The sequence below is a fragment of the Tachyglossus aculeatus genome, chromosome 1 (assembly GCF_015852505.1).
Source record: "Tachyglossus aculeatus isolate mTacAcu1 chromosome 1, mTacAcu1.pri, whole genome shotgun sequence".
NCBI lineage: Eukaryota > Metazoa > Chordata > Mammalia > Monotremata > Tachyglossidae > Tachyglossus > Tachyglossus aculeatus.
The window spans coordinates 28,685,271-28,701,259 of NC_052066.1; the positions used below are offsets into that span (position 1 = coordinate 28,685,271).

A 15,989-nucleotide genomic window follows, 5' to 3' on the forward strand; every position below is an offset into this window, starting at 1 on the left:
TTAGTACAGTGCTCTGCACATAGTATGCGTTCAATAAATATGATTGATTGATTGATTGACTAAGCCCTCATTTCCTCTTCTCCCACTCCCTTCTGCATGGCCTTTGCACTTAGATTTTTAAATGTTTTTTGTTATTAATAGTAACCAAAATAAGAATTTTTTATTGTTGTTATTATTATGGAATTTGTTAAGCACTTACTACGTGCCAGGCACTGTACTAAGCACTGGGGTGGATAGCAGTGTGGCTCAGTGGAAAGAGCGTGGGCTTTGGAGTCAGAGTTCATGTTTTCAAATCCCAGCTCTGCCAATTGTCAGCTGTGTGACTTGGGGCAAGTCACTTAACTTCTCTGTGTCTCAGTTACCTCATCTGTAAAATGGGGATTAAGACTGTGAGCCCCCCGTGGGACAACCTGATCACCTTGTAATCTTCCCAGTGCTTAAAACAGTGCTTTGCACAGAGTAAGCACTTAATAAATGTAATAATAATAATAATTATAATAATAATTATTATTATTATTATTATTATTACAAGCAAATCCAGTTAGACACAGTCCCTGTCCCACGTGGGGCTCACAGTTTCAACCCCCATTTTACAGATGAGGTAATTGGGGCACAGAGAAGTGAAGTGACTTGCCCAAGTTCCCATAGTGGACAAGTGGCAGAGCCAAGATTAATAATAATTAATAATTACAGTATTTGTTAAGCACTTATTATGTGTGAAGCATTATTCTAAGAGCTGGGATAGAACCCATTGTTGGGTAGGGACCCTCTCTATATGTTGCCGATCCGTACTTCCCAAGTGCTTAGTCCACTGCTCTGCACACAGTAAGTGCTCAATAAATACAAATGAATGAATTAATTAATTAATACATGATAAGCAGATTGTCCCCACATGGGGCTCACAGTCTTAATCCCCATTTTACAGATGAGGTCACTGAGACCCAGGGAAGTGAAATGATTTGCCCTAGGTCACTCAGCAGACAAGTGGTGGAACCCATGACCTTCTTACTCCCAGGCCCATGCTCTATTCACAACCCCATGCTGCCAGGCACTGTACTAAGTCCTGGAGTAGAGCAGTCAATCAATCATATTTATTGAGCACTTGCTGCGTGCAGAGCACTGTACTAAGCACTTGGGAGGGTTCAATATAACAATATAACAGACATGTTCCCTGCCCACAATGAGTTTTCAGTCTAGAGACGAGCTAATCAAGTGGGACATACTCTATGTCCCACATGGGGCTTACAGTCTTAATCCCCATTTTACAGATGAGGTAACTGAGTCCCAGAGAAGTGAGGTGACTTCTCCAAGGTCACACAGAAGACTTTACTTACCCCTCCCTCAGCCCCACAGCAGTTGTGTATATATCCATGATTTCTTCATATATATTAGTCTGTCAATCAATCAATCAATAAGCCAATGGCATTTATTGAATGCTTTTTATGTGCAGAGCACTTTTCATAAGCTCTTGGGAGAGTACAGTGCAACAGAATTTAACGGATACCTTTCCTGCCTATAACGTGTTTACAGTCTATCTCCCATTCTAGATTTTATGCTTGCTGTGAGTAGGGAACGTGACTGCCAACTCTGTTGCATTGTGCTCTCCCAAGAGCTTAGTACAGAGCTCTGCACCTAGTAAGCACCCAGTAAGTGCCATTGATTTATCGATCGATTATTCCCTACGTGCTCATGGAAGAGGTTGCCCTCACTGGGCTTGGAAAGCAGAATCTGTGTGTCCAGAAAGTCATCACAGTGAAGTGCTTGGACACCTAGTTCCGTGTGGGGCTGGGGGTTCTGGCTTGTTTCTGTCTGCCTCGGTTGATCTAAAGGGAGAGTGGGCTTGCTCTTGACCTCACCTCATTTTCTTCTGCAGAGTGGTCAACCAGGATGAAAAGTCATTTGCTATTGGAGTTCAGTTCTTATTGATGAGATTGTTGGGTAAGTTCCTGGCCATGCTAACCCCCATCCCCGATCCCTGCACAAATCACATTTCAATAGATTTCCTCGTTTTGTTTTCACCTTCCTGCTGACATTTAGTCCAAACTTGGCAAGGAGGAATCTCAAACTTGAGCAATCTAAGCAAAAAAAAAAAAAAAAAAGAAAAGGCAGATGAGATGCTAGAAATTCTGGGTCTAGTTGCTATGACAGCCTGGAGTTGTGAAAGATCCCACTTGGGAAAATGGGACCGTAATAAAACTCCACCTTTTGAAACAGAATGAAGAATCCAAATAATCCCTTAGATCTAGCTTTTCAAATGCTTCACAATTGTTATTTGTCTGATCCTCTGAACATCTGCTTGAAGTGGAGCAAGAGCAAGGATTACTAGCCCATTCTCTAGATAGTAAAACAGAGGCCTCAGGTAGTTTTAAGGGACTTGTTTCAGATCAAATAGGGCCTGCATGGGACAGCATATGTTTAAAAGGCTTTTCTCCCTTGAAATATTTCTTTCTGAGCCAGCTGGACAAAACCAATCTAGCAGCTCTGGGGAGAGCCTATGAAGGCCTGGTTTCAGTCACAATAATAATAATAGTGATGGCATATATTAAGCACTTACTATGTGCAAAGCACTGTTCTAAGCGCTGGGGAGATTACGAGGTGATCAGGAATCCCCATTTTACAGATGAGGTAACTGAGGCACAGAGAAGTTAAGTGACTTGTGCAAAGTCACACAGCTGACAATTGGCGGAGCTGGGATTTGAACCCATGACCTCTGACTCCAAAGCCTGTCCTCTTTCCAGTGAGCCATGCTGCTTCTCTGTCATGAGTAATGGCTCATGGTTCCTCCAAAGAGGAGAATGGGCTGAAATTTGAACTCGAAGACTTTAGATTGCACTTCAAGGGCAGTTTTTCGTCAGAAGCCAGATCTATACTGAGAATCCAGTGCTTAGAACAGTGCTTTGTACATAGTAAGTGCTTAATTATATATTATTATCATCTAATAATAATTATTATTATTATCAAATGCTTAGTACAGTGCTCTGCACACAGTAAGCACTCAATAAATACGATTGAATATTATTAAGCAGCATGGTGCAGTGAATAGAGCACGGGGCTGGAAGTCAGAAGGTCATGAGTTCTAATCCTGGATTAGTCAATTGTCTGCTGTGTGACCTTGGGCAAGTCACTTTACTTCTCTGTGTCTCAGTTCTCTCATCTGTAAAATGGGGATTGAAACTGTGAGCCCCCCATGGGACAGGGCCTATGTCCAACCCGTTTTGCTTGTATCCACCCCAGCGCTTAGTACAGTGGCTGGCTCATAGTAAGTGCTTAACAAATACCACATTTATTATTATTACTACCAAATTATTTGGATAACTGGAGGCCAGATAGCAGTTTGGTCTAAAACGTCTTTATCACTGAGCCTGAAGTGTCCATTCAAGATGAAATGATATGATTCATTTGCCTGCCTAGACCACATACATGAAGTCTGGTGAACTCCTCAGTACAGGTTAATTAATGTTAATAATTATAATAATAAAAATAATGGTATTTATTAAGCACTTCTATGTACCAAACACTGAACTAAGAGCTGAGGTAGATACGAAATAACCAGGTCCCACATGGAGCTCACAGTCTAAACAGGTCAGAGAACATGTACTGAATCTTCCATTTTGCAGATGAGGGAACTGAGCTGCAGAGAAATTTAGTGGTTTTCCCAAGACTGCATAGCAAGTAAAGGCAGAGTAGAATTAGAGCCCAGATTATCTGGTTCCCAGGCCACACTGCTTAATAATTCAGGAAGTGGCATGGCCTAGTGGAAAGAACACGGGTTTGGGAGTGAGAGGACCTAGGTTCTAATCCCAGGTCTTCCACTTGTCTGCTCTGTGACATTGGAAATGTAACAACCTTTCTGTTGTTGTTTCCATCTCCTCATGGGGAACACAGTAAGTAAAACTGATCGGCATTTGTTAAGCGATTATCATGTGCTAAGCAAAGGGATAGATACAAGTTAATGAAATCCATGTCTCACATGGGGCTCACAGTCTTAATCTCCATTTTACGGATGAGGGAATTGAGGTACAGAGAACTTAAGTGACTTGCCCAAGGTCACACAGCAAAGTGGCAGAGTCAGAATTACAACCCAGGTTCCCTCACTTCCAGGCTCATGCTCTTAACACTAGGCCACACGGCTTCTCATCTCATCTTATTGATCACTCATGTGAGAAGGGAGGGCATTCTAGGCCAGAAGTAGGATGTGGGCCAGGGGTCGACGCTTGAGCGCTTATTATGTGCTGAGCAATGTACTAAGTGCTTGGGAGAGTAGAATAAAACAATATAACAGACTCATTCCCTGCCCACAACAGGCTTACAGTTTAGAAGGGGAGCAGACATTAATGCAAATAAATAAATTATGGATTCATACATAAATGCTGTGGGGCTGGGAGGGAGAGATGAATAAAGGGAGCAAGTCAGGGTGAGGCAGAAGGGGGTGGAAAAAAGGAAAAGAGGGCTTAGTCAGGGAAGGTTTCGTGGAGATGTGCCTTCAATAAGGCTTTGAAGTGGTGAGAGTAATTGTCAGATATGAAGAGGGAGGGCATTCCAGGCCAGAGGCAGGACATGGGCCAGAGGTTGGCAGAAAGATTGATGAGATAGATTCACTTAATCAGCTCATCTCACCTCATTTTATCTCATCTCATGCATTTAATCATATTTTTTGAGTGCTTGCTGTGTGGGGAGCACTATACCAAGCACTTGAGAGAGTGCAACACAACAATCAAAAGATACATTCCCTGCCCAGGATGAGCTTACAGCCTAGATCTCATCTTATCTCATCTCTTACCCTAAGGGACTGAGGAATCCCAAGCCCTAGAGATCTCTGAGTAAGGACTAGATTTCTACTGACTTGGGAGGGATGAGGTCAGCCTTGGCAGGCAGGGGATTGGACAAGGAGACCCCTGAAACACCCTTCAGACAGTGGAATGAATGGTTTTATTTGGGAAGTTAGGAAGGAATCAAGCCACATTTCCTGAGATTTACTTCCAGTTCTTTGTCCCTCTTTAGGCCAAAATACCGAACTGTATGATAATCTGGCTAATGTTAACAACACATCGTAAAAGCCTCCTTCCCACAGGCTCCATGTGATTAAAAGTAGAGGCCAGGTTTCCATCACAACTCTCCGGGTATGTTCATTCACAACTAGACTCCCCCCGAGATTGAAAGTTTCCATATTTGTCCCAGTTAAAAGCCAGCTAAGCTGACGTTAAGTAAATTAATTCAGCACTTGCCACCTACAGTAAATTCCGAAAACCGGGAGTTTTCTGCTGTTAAAAGTATCTGGAAGGCTTGGGAGGGTTTGTCGAGCTACACAAAATCAACCGAATTATGGAACAAAATTATTGATTATTAATAATAATAATGGCATTTGTCAAGCGCTTACTATGTGCAAAGCACTCTTCTGAGCACTGGGGAGGTTACAAGGTGATCAGGTTGTCCCCCGTGGGGCTCACAGTCTTCAACCCCCTGTTACAGATGAGGTAACTGAGGCCCAGAGAAGTTAAGGGACTTGACCAAAGTCACACAGCAGACAATTGGCTGAGCCGGGATTTGAACCGATGACCTCTGACTCCAAAGCCCGGGCTCTTTCCACAGACCATGGCTTCTAATCCCGGATCTGCCACTTGTCTGCTGTATGAGCATGGGCAAGTCACTTCACTTCTGTGGGCTTCAGTTCCCTCACCTGTAAAATGGGGATTGAGACCGTGAGCCCTTTCGTGGAACAGGGACTGTGTCCAACAAGATTTGCTTTCATCCACTCGAGCGCTCAGTACAGCGCCTGGCACAAATTCATTCATTTCATTCAATTGTATTTATTGATTTCTTACTGTGTGCAGAGCACTGTTCTAAGCACTTGGGAGAGTACACTGCAACAATGAACAGTCACATTCCCTGCCTGAGATGAGCTTCAAGTCTGGGGGGCGGCGGAGAGGGGGGTGGGTGGGGTGACATACATCAATACAAATAAATAAAATGACAAGATATGTACAAAAGTGCAGTGGGGCTGGGAGGGGGGGAGAGCAAAGGGAGAAAGTCAGCATAATGCAGAGGGGAGTGGGAGATGAGGAAAAGTGGATCTTAGTCTGGGAAGACCTCTTGGGGGAGATGTGCCTTCAATAAGGCTTTGAAGAGAGGGGAGAGTAATTGTCTGTGGGATTTGAGGAGGGAGGGCGTTCCAGGCCAGAGGCAGGACGTGGGTCAAGGGTGGGTGGCGAGACAGGTGAGATGGAGGCCCAGTGAGGAGGTTAGCACTAGTGGAGCCAAGTGTGCAGGCTGGGTGGTAGAATAAGAGAAACAAGGTGAGGTAGGAGGGCCAAGGTGGTGGAATGCTTTGATGTGTTTAATAAATACCACAATTAGTATTATTATTATTGAATGACTGAATGCAAAGCCCTCCCCATGGGATCCATATTTCAGCTGTGTTTTTTGCCTCCTCTCTCCCGGTCTGTCAACAGCCTGGCTGCCTTCTCCCTCCTTGTATGGTCTCATCATCGACTCCACATGCATCCGCTGGAACCAGCACTGCGGGGGGAAGCGGGGAGCCTGTGCTTACTACGACAGTGACTCCCTCCGGGACAGGTGAGGCTCCGTCCGTCCGTCTGTCCGGGGGCTTTCCCACCAGACACCGCTCCTAGTGTTTCCAGCTATCGTGGAAATGGGCTTCCCACTGCTCCCAGATCCTTTGGGCAGCGACGTCAGAGGGCACTGAGAGTGAACCTTCTGCCCGTGTATTCTGAGTCCGCTCAGTTGGAAAGTGTGGAAGAAAAACTTCACAGAGTCTGTGTTGTGTTCATAAGGATCTGTCAGAGACAAGTTTATTACCACCAGCACCTCTTCTAGCACTAGTAGGGAGTGGTGGTTGATGGGCAGAGTTTTCTCTGCTACTCAAGCTTAGCTCAACTCTGAGTAATAATAGCAATAAAAATAATAGTGGTATTTGTTAAGTGCTTATGTACCATGTGCTAAGTGCTGGGGTGGATATGAGCAAATTGGATGAGACACAATCCCTGTGCTACGTGGGGCTCAGTCTTTATTCCCATTTTACAGGTGAGGTAACTGTGGCCTAGTGGATAGAGCACAGACCTAGGAGTCGGAGACCCAGGTTCTTAATCCCAGATCTGCCAGTTGCCTGCTGTGTGATCTTAGACAAGGTGCCAGGATACAAGGTGATCAGGTTGTCCCACGGGGGGCTCACAGATTTAATCCCCATTTTCCAGATGAGGGAACTGAGGCCCAGAGAAGCGAAGTGACTTGCCCAAAGTCACACAGCTGACAGTTGGAGGAGCGGGGATTTGAACCCGTGACTTCTGACTCCAAAGCCCCTGCTCTTTCCACTGAGCCACGCTGCTTCTCCAATAATGTGCCAGCAGTGGGTCTGGAACACACTCCTTCATTGCAGGCTAAAAAGAGAGATGTTTCAGCAGGGCATCATGCGGTCAACTTTCATTGAGAACAGCATGGCATGGTGGCTAGAGCACGGGCCTTGGAATCAAAAGGTCATGCGTTCTCATCTCATTAGAGAAGCAGCGTGGTTCAGTGGAAAGAGCCCGGGCTTTGGAGTCAGAGGTCATGGGTTCAAATCCTGGCTCCGCAACTTGTCAGCTGGGTGACTTTGGGCAAGTCACTTCACTTCTCTGGGCCTCAGTTACCTCATCTGGAAAATGAGGATTAAAACTGTGAGCCCCCTGTGGGACAACCTGATCACCTTGTAACCTCCCCAGTGCTTAGAACAGTGATTTGCACATAGTAAGTGCTTAATAATCAATCAATCAATCAATCAATCGTATTTATTGAGCGCTTACTATGTGCAGAGCACTGTACTAAGCGCTTGGGAAGTACAAATTGGGATCACATAGAGACAGTCCCTACCCAACAGTGGGCTCACAGTCTGAAAGGGGTAAACAGAGAACAAGACCAAACATACTAACAAAATAAAATAAATAGGATAGATATGTACAAGTAAAATAAATAAATAAATAAATAGAGTAATAAATATGTATAAACATATATACATATATACAGGTGCAGTGAGGAAGGGAAGGAGGTAAGATGGGGGGGATGGAGAGGGGGACGAGGGGGAGAGGAAGGAAGGGGCTCAGCCTGGGAAAGCCTCCTGGAGGAGGTGAGCTCTCAGCAGGGCCTTGAAGGGAGGAAGAGAGCTAGCTTGGCGGATGGGCAGAGGGAGGGCATTCCAGGCCCGGGGGATGATGTGGGCCGGGGGTCGATGGCGGGACAGGCGAGAACGAGGTACGGTGAGGAGATAAGCGGTGGAGGAGCGGAGGGTGCGGGCTGGGCTGTGGAAGGAGAGAAGGGAGGTGAGGTAGGAGGGGGCGAGGGGATGGACAGCCTTGAAGCCCAGGGTGAGGAGTTTCTGCCTGATGCGCAGATTGATTGGTAGCCACTGGAGATTTTTGAGGAGGGGAGTAATATGTCCAGAGCGTTTCTGGACAAAGATAATCCGGGCAGCAGCATGAAGTATGGATTGAAGTGGAGAGAGACACGAGGATGGGAGATCAGAGAGAAGGCTAGTGCAGTAGTCCAGACGGGATAGGATGAGAGCTTGAATTAGCAGGGTAGCGGTTTGGATGGAGAGGAAAGGGCGGATCTTGGCAATGTTGCGGAGCTGAGACCAGCAGGTTTTGGTGACGGCTTGGATGTGAGGGGTGAATGAGAGAGCAGGGTCGAGGATGACACCAAGGTTGCGGGCTTGTGAGACGGGAAGGATGGTAGTGCCGTCAACAGAGATGGGAAAGTCAGGGAGAGGACAAGGTTTGGGAGGGAAGACAAGGAGCTCAGCCTTCGACATGTTGAGCTTTAGGTGGCGGGCGGACATCCAGGGCGGACATCCATTAATAAATACTATCATTATTATTATTATTATCTCAGCTCCACCATTTGTCTGCTATGTGACTCTGGGCAAGTCACTTCACTTCTCTGGGCCTCAGTTCCCTCATCTGTAAAAGGGGGATTGAGACCGTGAGCCCCATGTGGGACAAAGACTGGGTCCAACCCGATTTGCTTGTATCCACCCCAGCATTTAGTCCAGTGCCTAGCATGCAGTAAGCGCTTTAACAGATACTATAATTATTATTATTCTTTCAATCGTATTTATTGAGTGCTTACTGTGTGTACAGAGCATTAATAATAATAATGGCATTTATTAAGTGCCTACTATGTGCCAAGCACTGTTCTAAGCGCTGGGGAGGTTACAAGGTGATCAGGTTGTCCCACAGGGGGCTCACATTAATCCCCATTTTACAGTTGAGGACACTGAGGCCCAGAGAAGTTAAGTGACTTGCCCAAAGTCACACAGCTGACAATTGGCAGAGCTGAGATTTGAACCCACGACCTCTGACTCCAAAGCCCGGGCTCTTTCCGCTGAGCCACGCTGCTTCTCTTGTGCTAAGCACTTGGGAGAGTACAATACGATAAATGGACCCATTCCCTGTCCACAGTGAGCTTACAGTCTAGAGGAGGGGATGGACATAAATAGAAATAAAGAAATTACAGATAGGGTCATAAGTGCTGTGGGGCTGGGAGAGGAGGAGGGGGGAAGCCACAGGACAGGCCCAGACTGGGTCCCACAGGACCTCCGGGCTCCTGCTAGCCAGAGACGGAGGGGATGAAGTGATTGAATGAATCTCTCCCATCACATAGTACAGTGCTTGGCACCTAGTAAGCACTTTCCAAGTGCTTAATACAGTGCTCTGCACACAGTAAACGCTCAATAAATACGATTGAATGAATGTTCTAAGCACTGGGGTAGATAATTCTATTTAGTCTGATGGTATTGACACCTGTCTACTTATTTTGTTGTGTTGTCTGTCTCCATCTTCTAGACTGTTGCCGAATTGTACTTCCCAAGTGCTTAGTACAGTGCTCTGCACACAGTAAGCGCTCAATAAATGCGATTGAATGAATTAATGAAGTCCGCAGAGTCCTACTCCATTCCCAGCACATTTCCCCATCCTTTATGTCAAAGTGGCAGAGCACAGGCCTGAGAGTCAAAAGGTCATCAATCAATCAATCAATCAATCGTATTTATTGAGCGCTTACTATGTGCAGAGCACTGTACTAAGCGCTTGGGAAGTACAAATTGGCATCACATAGAGACAGTCCCTACCCAACAGTGGGCTCACAGTCTTAAAGGGGGAGACAGAGAACAGAACCAAACATACCAACAAAATAAAATAAGTAGGATAGAAATGTACAAGTAAAATAAATAAATAAATAAATAAATAGGGTAATAAATATGTGCAACCGTATATACATATATACAGGTGCTGTGGGGAAGGGAAGGAGGTAAGACGGGGAGATGGAGAGGGGGACGAGGGGGAGAGGAAAGAAGGGGCTCAGTCTGGGAAGGCCTCCTGGAGGAGGTGAGCTCTCGGCAGGGCCTTGAAGGGAGGAAGAGAGCTAGCTTGGCGGATGGGCAGAGGGAGGGCATTCCAGGCCCGGGGGATGACGTGGGCCGGGGGTCGATGGCGGGACAGGCGAGAGCGAGGTACAGTGAGGAGATTAGTGGTGGAGGAGCGGAGGGTGCGGGTTGAGCAGTAGAAGGAGAGAAGGGAGGTGAGGTAGGAGGGGGCGAGGTGATGGAGAGCCTTGAAGCCCAGGGTGAGGAATTTCTGCCTGATGCGCAGATTGATCGGTAGCCATTGGAGGTTTTTGAGGAGGGGAGTAATATGTCCAGAGCGTTTCTGGACAAAGATAATCCGGGCAGCAGCATGAAGTATGGATTGAAGTGGAGAGACACACGAGGATGGGAGATCAGAGAGAAGGCTAGTGCAGTAGTCCAGACGGGATAGGATGAGAGCTTGAATTAGCAGGGTAGCGGTTTGGATGGAGAGGAAAGGGCGGATCTTGGCAATGTTGCGGAGCTGAGACCGGCAGGTTTTGGTGACGGCTTGGATGTGAGGGGTGAATGAGAGAGCGGAGTCGAGGATGACACCAAGGTTGCGGGCTTGTGAGACGGGAAGGATGGTAGTGCCGTCAACAGAGATGGGAAAGTCAGGGAGAGGACAAGGTTTGGGAGGGAAGACAAGGAGCTCAGTCTTCGACATGTTGAGCTTTAGGTGGCGGGCGGACATCCAGATGGAGATGTCCTGAAGGCAGGAGGAGATGCGAGCCTGGAGGGAGGGGGAGAGAGCAGGGGCAGAGATGTAGATCTGGGTGTCATCAGCGTAGAGATGATAGTTGAAGGCGTGGGAGCGAATGAGGTCACCAAGGGAGTGAGTGTAGATTGAGAACAGAAGGGGACCAAGCACTGAACCTTGGGGAACCCCCAGAGTAAGGGGATGGGAGGGGGAGGAGGAGCCTGCAAAAGAGACTGAGAAAGAACGACCGGAGAGATAAGAGGAGAACCAGGAGAGGACGGAGTCTGTGAAGCCAAGGTCAGATAACGTGTTGAGGAGAAGGGGGTGGTCCACAGTGTCAAAGGCAGCTGAGAGGTCGAGGAGGATTAGGACAGAGTATGAGCCGTTGGATTTGGCAAGCAGGAGGTCATCGGTGACCTTTGAGAGCGCAGTTTCCGTGGAATGAAGGGGACAGAAGCCAGACTGGAGGGGGTCGAGGAGAGAGTTGTTGTTGTCATGGGTTCTAACCTCAGCTCCGCCACTTCTCTGCTGTGTGACCTTGGGCAAGTTGCTTCACTTCTCTATGCCTCAGTTACCTCATCTGTAAAATGGAGATTGAGACTGTGAGCCCCACATGGGAAAGGGACTGAGTCCAAACCGATTGGTTTGTGTCCACCCCAGTGCTCAGCACAGTGCCTGGAACATAGTAGGCGAATAATAGATACCATAATTATTATAAGAGAAGCTGGAGGGGAAGGAAAGAAGGAGACTTTTCCAGCTTCAGGTGGGAGGAGAGGGGAGCTGGTGAAAGAGGTCCCGGAGGTGTGGAGCCCAGATAAGGAGATACACATGACATCACACGCAATTTGTCGGCATCATCATGATAATTCTGCCTAACCGGAGTATGGCATAGGATGTCATCACAACCGCCATCTATAAGGAAGTACGGCAAGTTTGGACACCTAAAACATTTCTCCTGGGGATCCCCAACCCCGGCCTACCCAACTTTCTTCAGAGCCCCTGGGGGTCCCTTTCTAGGGCCTTGTGAACCCAGGCACTGCATCAGAGTCATGAAACCTGTCATTGCAGCAGAGGGAGACTGGACGATTACAATTAAAATACGGGACATTGACTTGTCCGGAGCTAAATCCATATCGGAAGAGAAGCAGCGTGGTTCAGTGGAAGGAGCACGGGTTTTGGAGTCAGAGGTCATGGGTTCAAATTCCATCTCCACCAATTGTCAGCTGTGTGACTTTGGGCAATAATAAGCATTTGTTAAGCGCTTACTATGTGCAAAGCACTGTTCTAAGCCCTGGGGGGGTTACAAGGTGATCAGCTTGTCCCGCGTGGGGCTCACAGTCATCATCCCCATTTTACAGATGAGGTAACTGAGGCTCCGAGAAGTTAAGTGACTTGTCCAAGGTCACACAGCAGACATGTGGCGGAGGCGGGATTCGAACCCATGACCTCTGACTCCAAAGCCCATGCTCTTTCCACTGAGCCACGTTCTCTGGGCCTCAGTTACCTCATCTGTAAAGTGGGGATTAAGACTGTGAGCCCCCAGTGGGACACCCTGATTACCTTGTAAACTCCCCAGCACTTAGAACAATGCTTTGCACATAGTAAGCTCTTAATAAATGCCATTATTATTAGTATTATTATTATCGGGCAGGGGATAGGCCAGCAGAAAACAGAACCATCCGATACAATAATAGTAATTGTATTTGTTAAGTTCTCTGTATGTGCCAATCATTGTACAGAGCAGTGGGGTAGTTGCAAGACTCTTTTAGACTGTGAGCCCACTCTTTTAGACTGTGAGCCCACTGTTGGGTAGGGACTGTCTCTATATGTTGCCAGCTTGTACTTCCCAAGCACTTAGTACAGTGTTCTGCACACAGTGAGCGCTCAATAAATACGATTGATTGATTGATTGATTGACACAGTCCCCAACCCACATAGGGCTCACAGTCTAAGTAGGAGGGAAGGACAGGTATCGAACCCCCATTCTACAGATGAGATAACTGGGGCACAGAGAAGTTCAGTGAGTTGTCCAAGATCACACAGCAACAATTGGCAGAGCTGGGATTAAGAACCCAGGTATTTGACTCTCAGATCTGTGTACTAGCCACTAGGCCATGTTGCAAGACCAGACAAATAGTCACACTCCTCAGGGGGTGGGTACTAAACAAGGGAGAAAATTCAGCTGTGATAGGGAGTGGTGAAGAGGGCTGGGGGATGCTTGATTGATTACCTAGTACCCAGGGTAGTTCTTCAATCAAGCAATCAATCAACCATATGTATTGAGCACTTAATATAGGCAGAGCATTGTACTAAGCGCTTGGGAGAGCACAGTGCAACAGAATTAGCAAACACGCTTCTACAGAGAAGCAGCATGGTGTAATGGATAGAGCATGGGGCTGGGAATTATAAGGGCTGGGTTCTAATCCCTGCTCTGCCACTCATTGGCTTTGTGACCTTGGTCGAGTCATTTCACTTCTCTGTGCCTCAGTTACCTCATCTGTAAAATGGGGATTGAGACTGTAAGCCCTATGTAGGACAGGGACTGTCTCCAACCCAATTTGCTTGTCTCCACCCCAGCACTCAGTACAGTAGCTGGCACACAGTGAGTGCTTAACAAATGCCATAATTATTGTTATTATTATTATTATCACTGCTCAAATAAATTTCTGGACCTCAGTTGTCCTAAGGGCCGGGGTGGTCCCTATGCCAGGACCCATTCATTCATTCATTCAATCATATTTTTTGAGCTCTGTACTAAGCGCTTGGGAAGTACAAGTTGGCAACATATAGAGTCTGGTCCCTACCCTCCCCAGCTTGTTGTTCTATATTACTGTAGAACTATAGAAGTACTATATATTATAATTCTATAGTACTTTCCCAAGGACTTAGTACAGTGCTTTGCACACAAATGGATTTTAGAGCAAATTAAACCAAAGTGGTCTTTGGAAGGCCAAATGACTGGACTATTTATTTATTTTACTTCTACATATCTATTCTATTTATTTTATTTTGTTAGTATGTTTGGTTTTGTTCTCTGTCTCCCCCTTCTAGACTGTGAGCCCACTGTAGGGTAGGGACTGTCTCTATATGTTGCCAACTTGTACTTCCCAAGCACTTAGTACAGTGTGCGGCACACAGTAAGCACTCAATAAATATGATTGATTGATTGATTGACTTGGATTAGCATATTTTGGACATGTAATCGGGAAGACTAATTGTCTGGCGAAGTCACTAATGCTAGGATATGACCAGGGAAAACGTGGAAGAAGCAGACTGGCAGCTGCTGCTTATGGCAGTGGATAGAGACCATTATGTCGATAACGGAAGAACCATCAAATATGTTGTGGATTATGGCAGAGGACAGGACATTCTGGAGAAAGTATATCCACGAAGTCGCTATGAATCAGAAACGACTTGACGGCACTTAATAATAATAATAAAGCTCATGGTAAATACAGTTGAATGGATAAATTCATGAATGAATGTTTCCTTTCCTGCAGATACCTGGGCCTGCAGCTGGGCTACAAGGGCCTTGGGGTGCTACTGCTCCTCATCATCAGCTGGAGGGTGAAGAAAAACCAAGAATACAATGTGCAATAGAAGGCCGCAGCTCTGGTCTAAACTCCCTCCCCCAGCCCCCACCCTTCCTGTATTTACTAATGTAAATGTAGAGTTCTCCTTTAGGTTTTTTTATTAAGAGGTTGAAACCCCCCTCTTCCCTCCTCTCCCCAGCCCCTCAGCCCTCCTCTCCTCCTGGAGAGCTCTGAATCCCCGGAGGCATTCCGTTCTGGAGGGCAGCTCAGCGGCCAGGGTTACCCTGGTTTCTTCCGGAGGAGGAGCGAGAGCACCGGACCCACTGGAACCTGGGTTCTAATCTCGGCTCCCCCACGTGACTGCTGTGTGACCTTGGGCAAGTCACTTAACTTCTCTGTGCCCCAGTTCCCTCATCTGCAAAATGGGGATTAAGACTGTGAGCCCCATGGGGGACAGGGACTGTGTCCAACAGGATTTGCTTGTATCCACCCCAGCGCTTAGTGCAGTGCCTGGCACATAGTAAGCGCTTAACAAATACCACAATTGTTATTATTATTATTTTTATTATTATTATTGTTATTATTATTAACCTCCTGGTCCAAAGGGTTCAGTGCCAGAAGCGAAGTCTGTCCTGATCCAAGGCCTACGAGGAAGACATTCTCCCCGTTGAGCTCAAGATGGGAAAGCCACAGAAACTGGGCCCCCCAAGATGAGAATCTGGGCAGGTCCAGCTGCATCCCGGCCCTGAGGACCAGAGCCCCGAACTCCAGCAGCACATTCCCAGATGGACATCATGGGACAGGCCATTTTTCCAACGAGACCAAAGAGAGCATGGATTCCCCGCTTGAGTCGGCTCTCTGGTACCTCAGAACCTGGCGGGCGCTTGAGAGGTGGACGGGGGAAAAAAACCACTGTGGCTTCGGCTTCTACATCGGTCAGGATCCAGAATCTCCTGACACTCAGCTCTTCACCACCCTGAAATCCGGAGGCCCTTCAGCTCCCTGGAACCAGCTCAGTTTCCCCACAGGTCCAGGACTTCCATTTCCCGGCCTTCAGGGAGCAGAAGCCTCAGCGCGGCCTCGGCCGGAACGGCTTCGGAGACCTTTGGGGCTTCTTGCTCCTCGCTCTGGAGCGGACCTGGGGGGCTGGGCCCGGTCTGAGCTCACTCAATTCTAGAACTGTCGCCGGTTTCAAACGTCTTTGGAATTATTAAAACCAATTTTACAACTTTTGTCTCCTCCTTCTTCCAGGGAGGGGTCAGGGGAGGGTAGCTGTGAGGGCCTGAGGAGCTGGACGTGGCAGGGCGTCAGGAGGGAGCTTGCCCGGCATCTCTGTACTTGAGTTTCATCTAGAAAATATAAAGTG

The 15,989-nt window shown here is 47.2% G+C and overlaps 1 protein-coding gene across 1 annotated transcript in view; it reads left to right on the forward strand.

Annotated features, from left to right (window-relative positions):
- The window catches only part of SLCO2A1 (solute carrier organic anion transporter family member 2A1), a 190,476-nt gene extending 175,463 nt beyond the window's left edge, over nt 1–15,013 (forward strand). Inside the window, exons 12-14 of the mRNA XM_038746057.1 lie at nt 1,874–1,938; nt 6,450–6,573; nt 14,591–15,013. Coding sequence (XP_038601985.1) covers nt 1,874–1,938; nt 6,450–6,573; nt 14,591–14,690 — 289 coding nt within the window. The 3' untranslated portion in view covers nt 14,691–15,013. The remainder of the gene's footprint in view (nt 1–1,873; nt 1,939–6,449; nt 6,574–14,590) is intronic.
- Nucleotides 15,014–15,989: the final 976 nt, after the last annotated feature.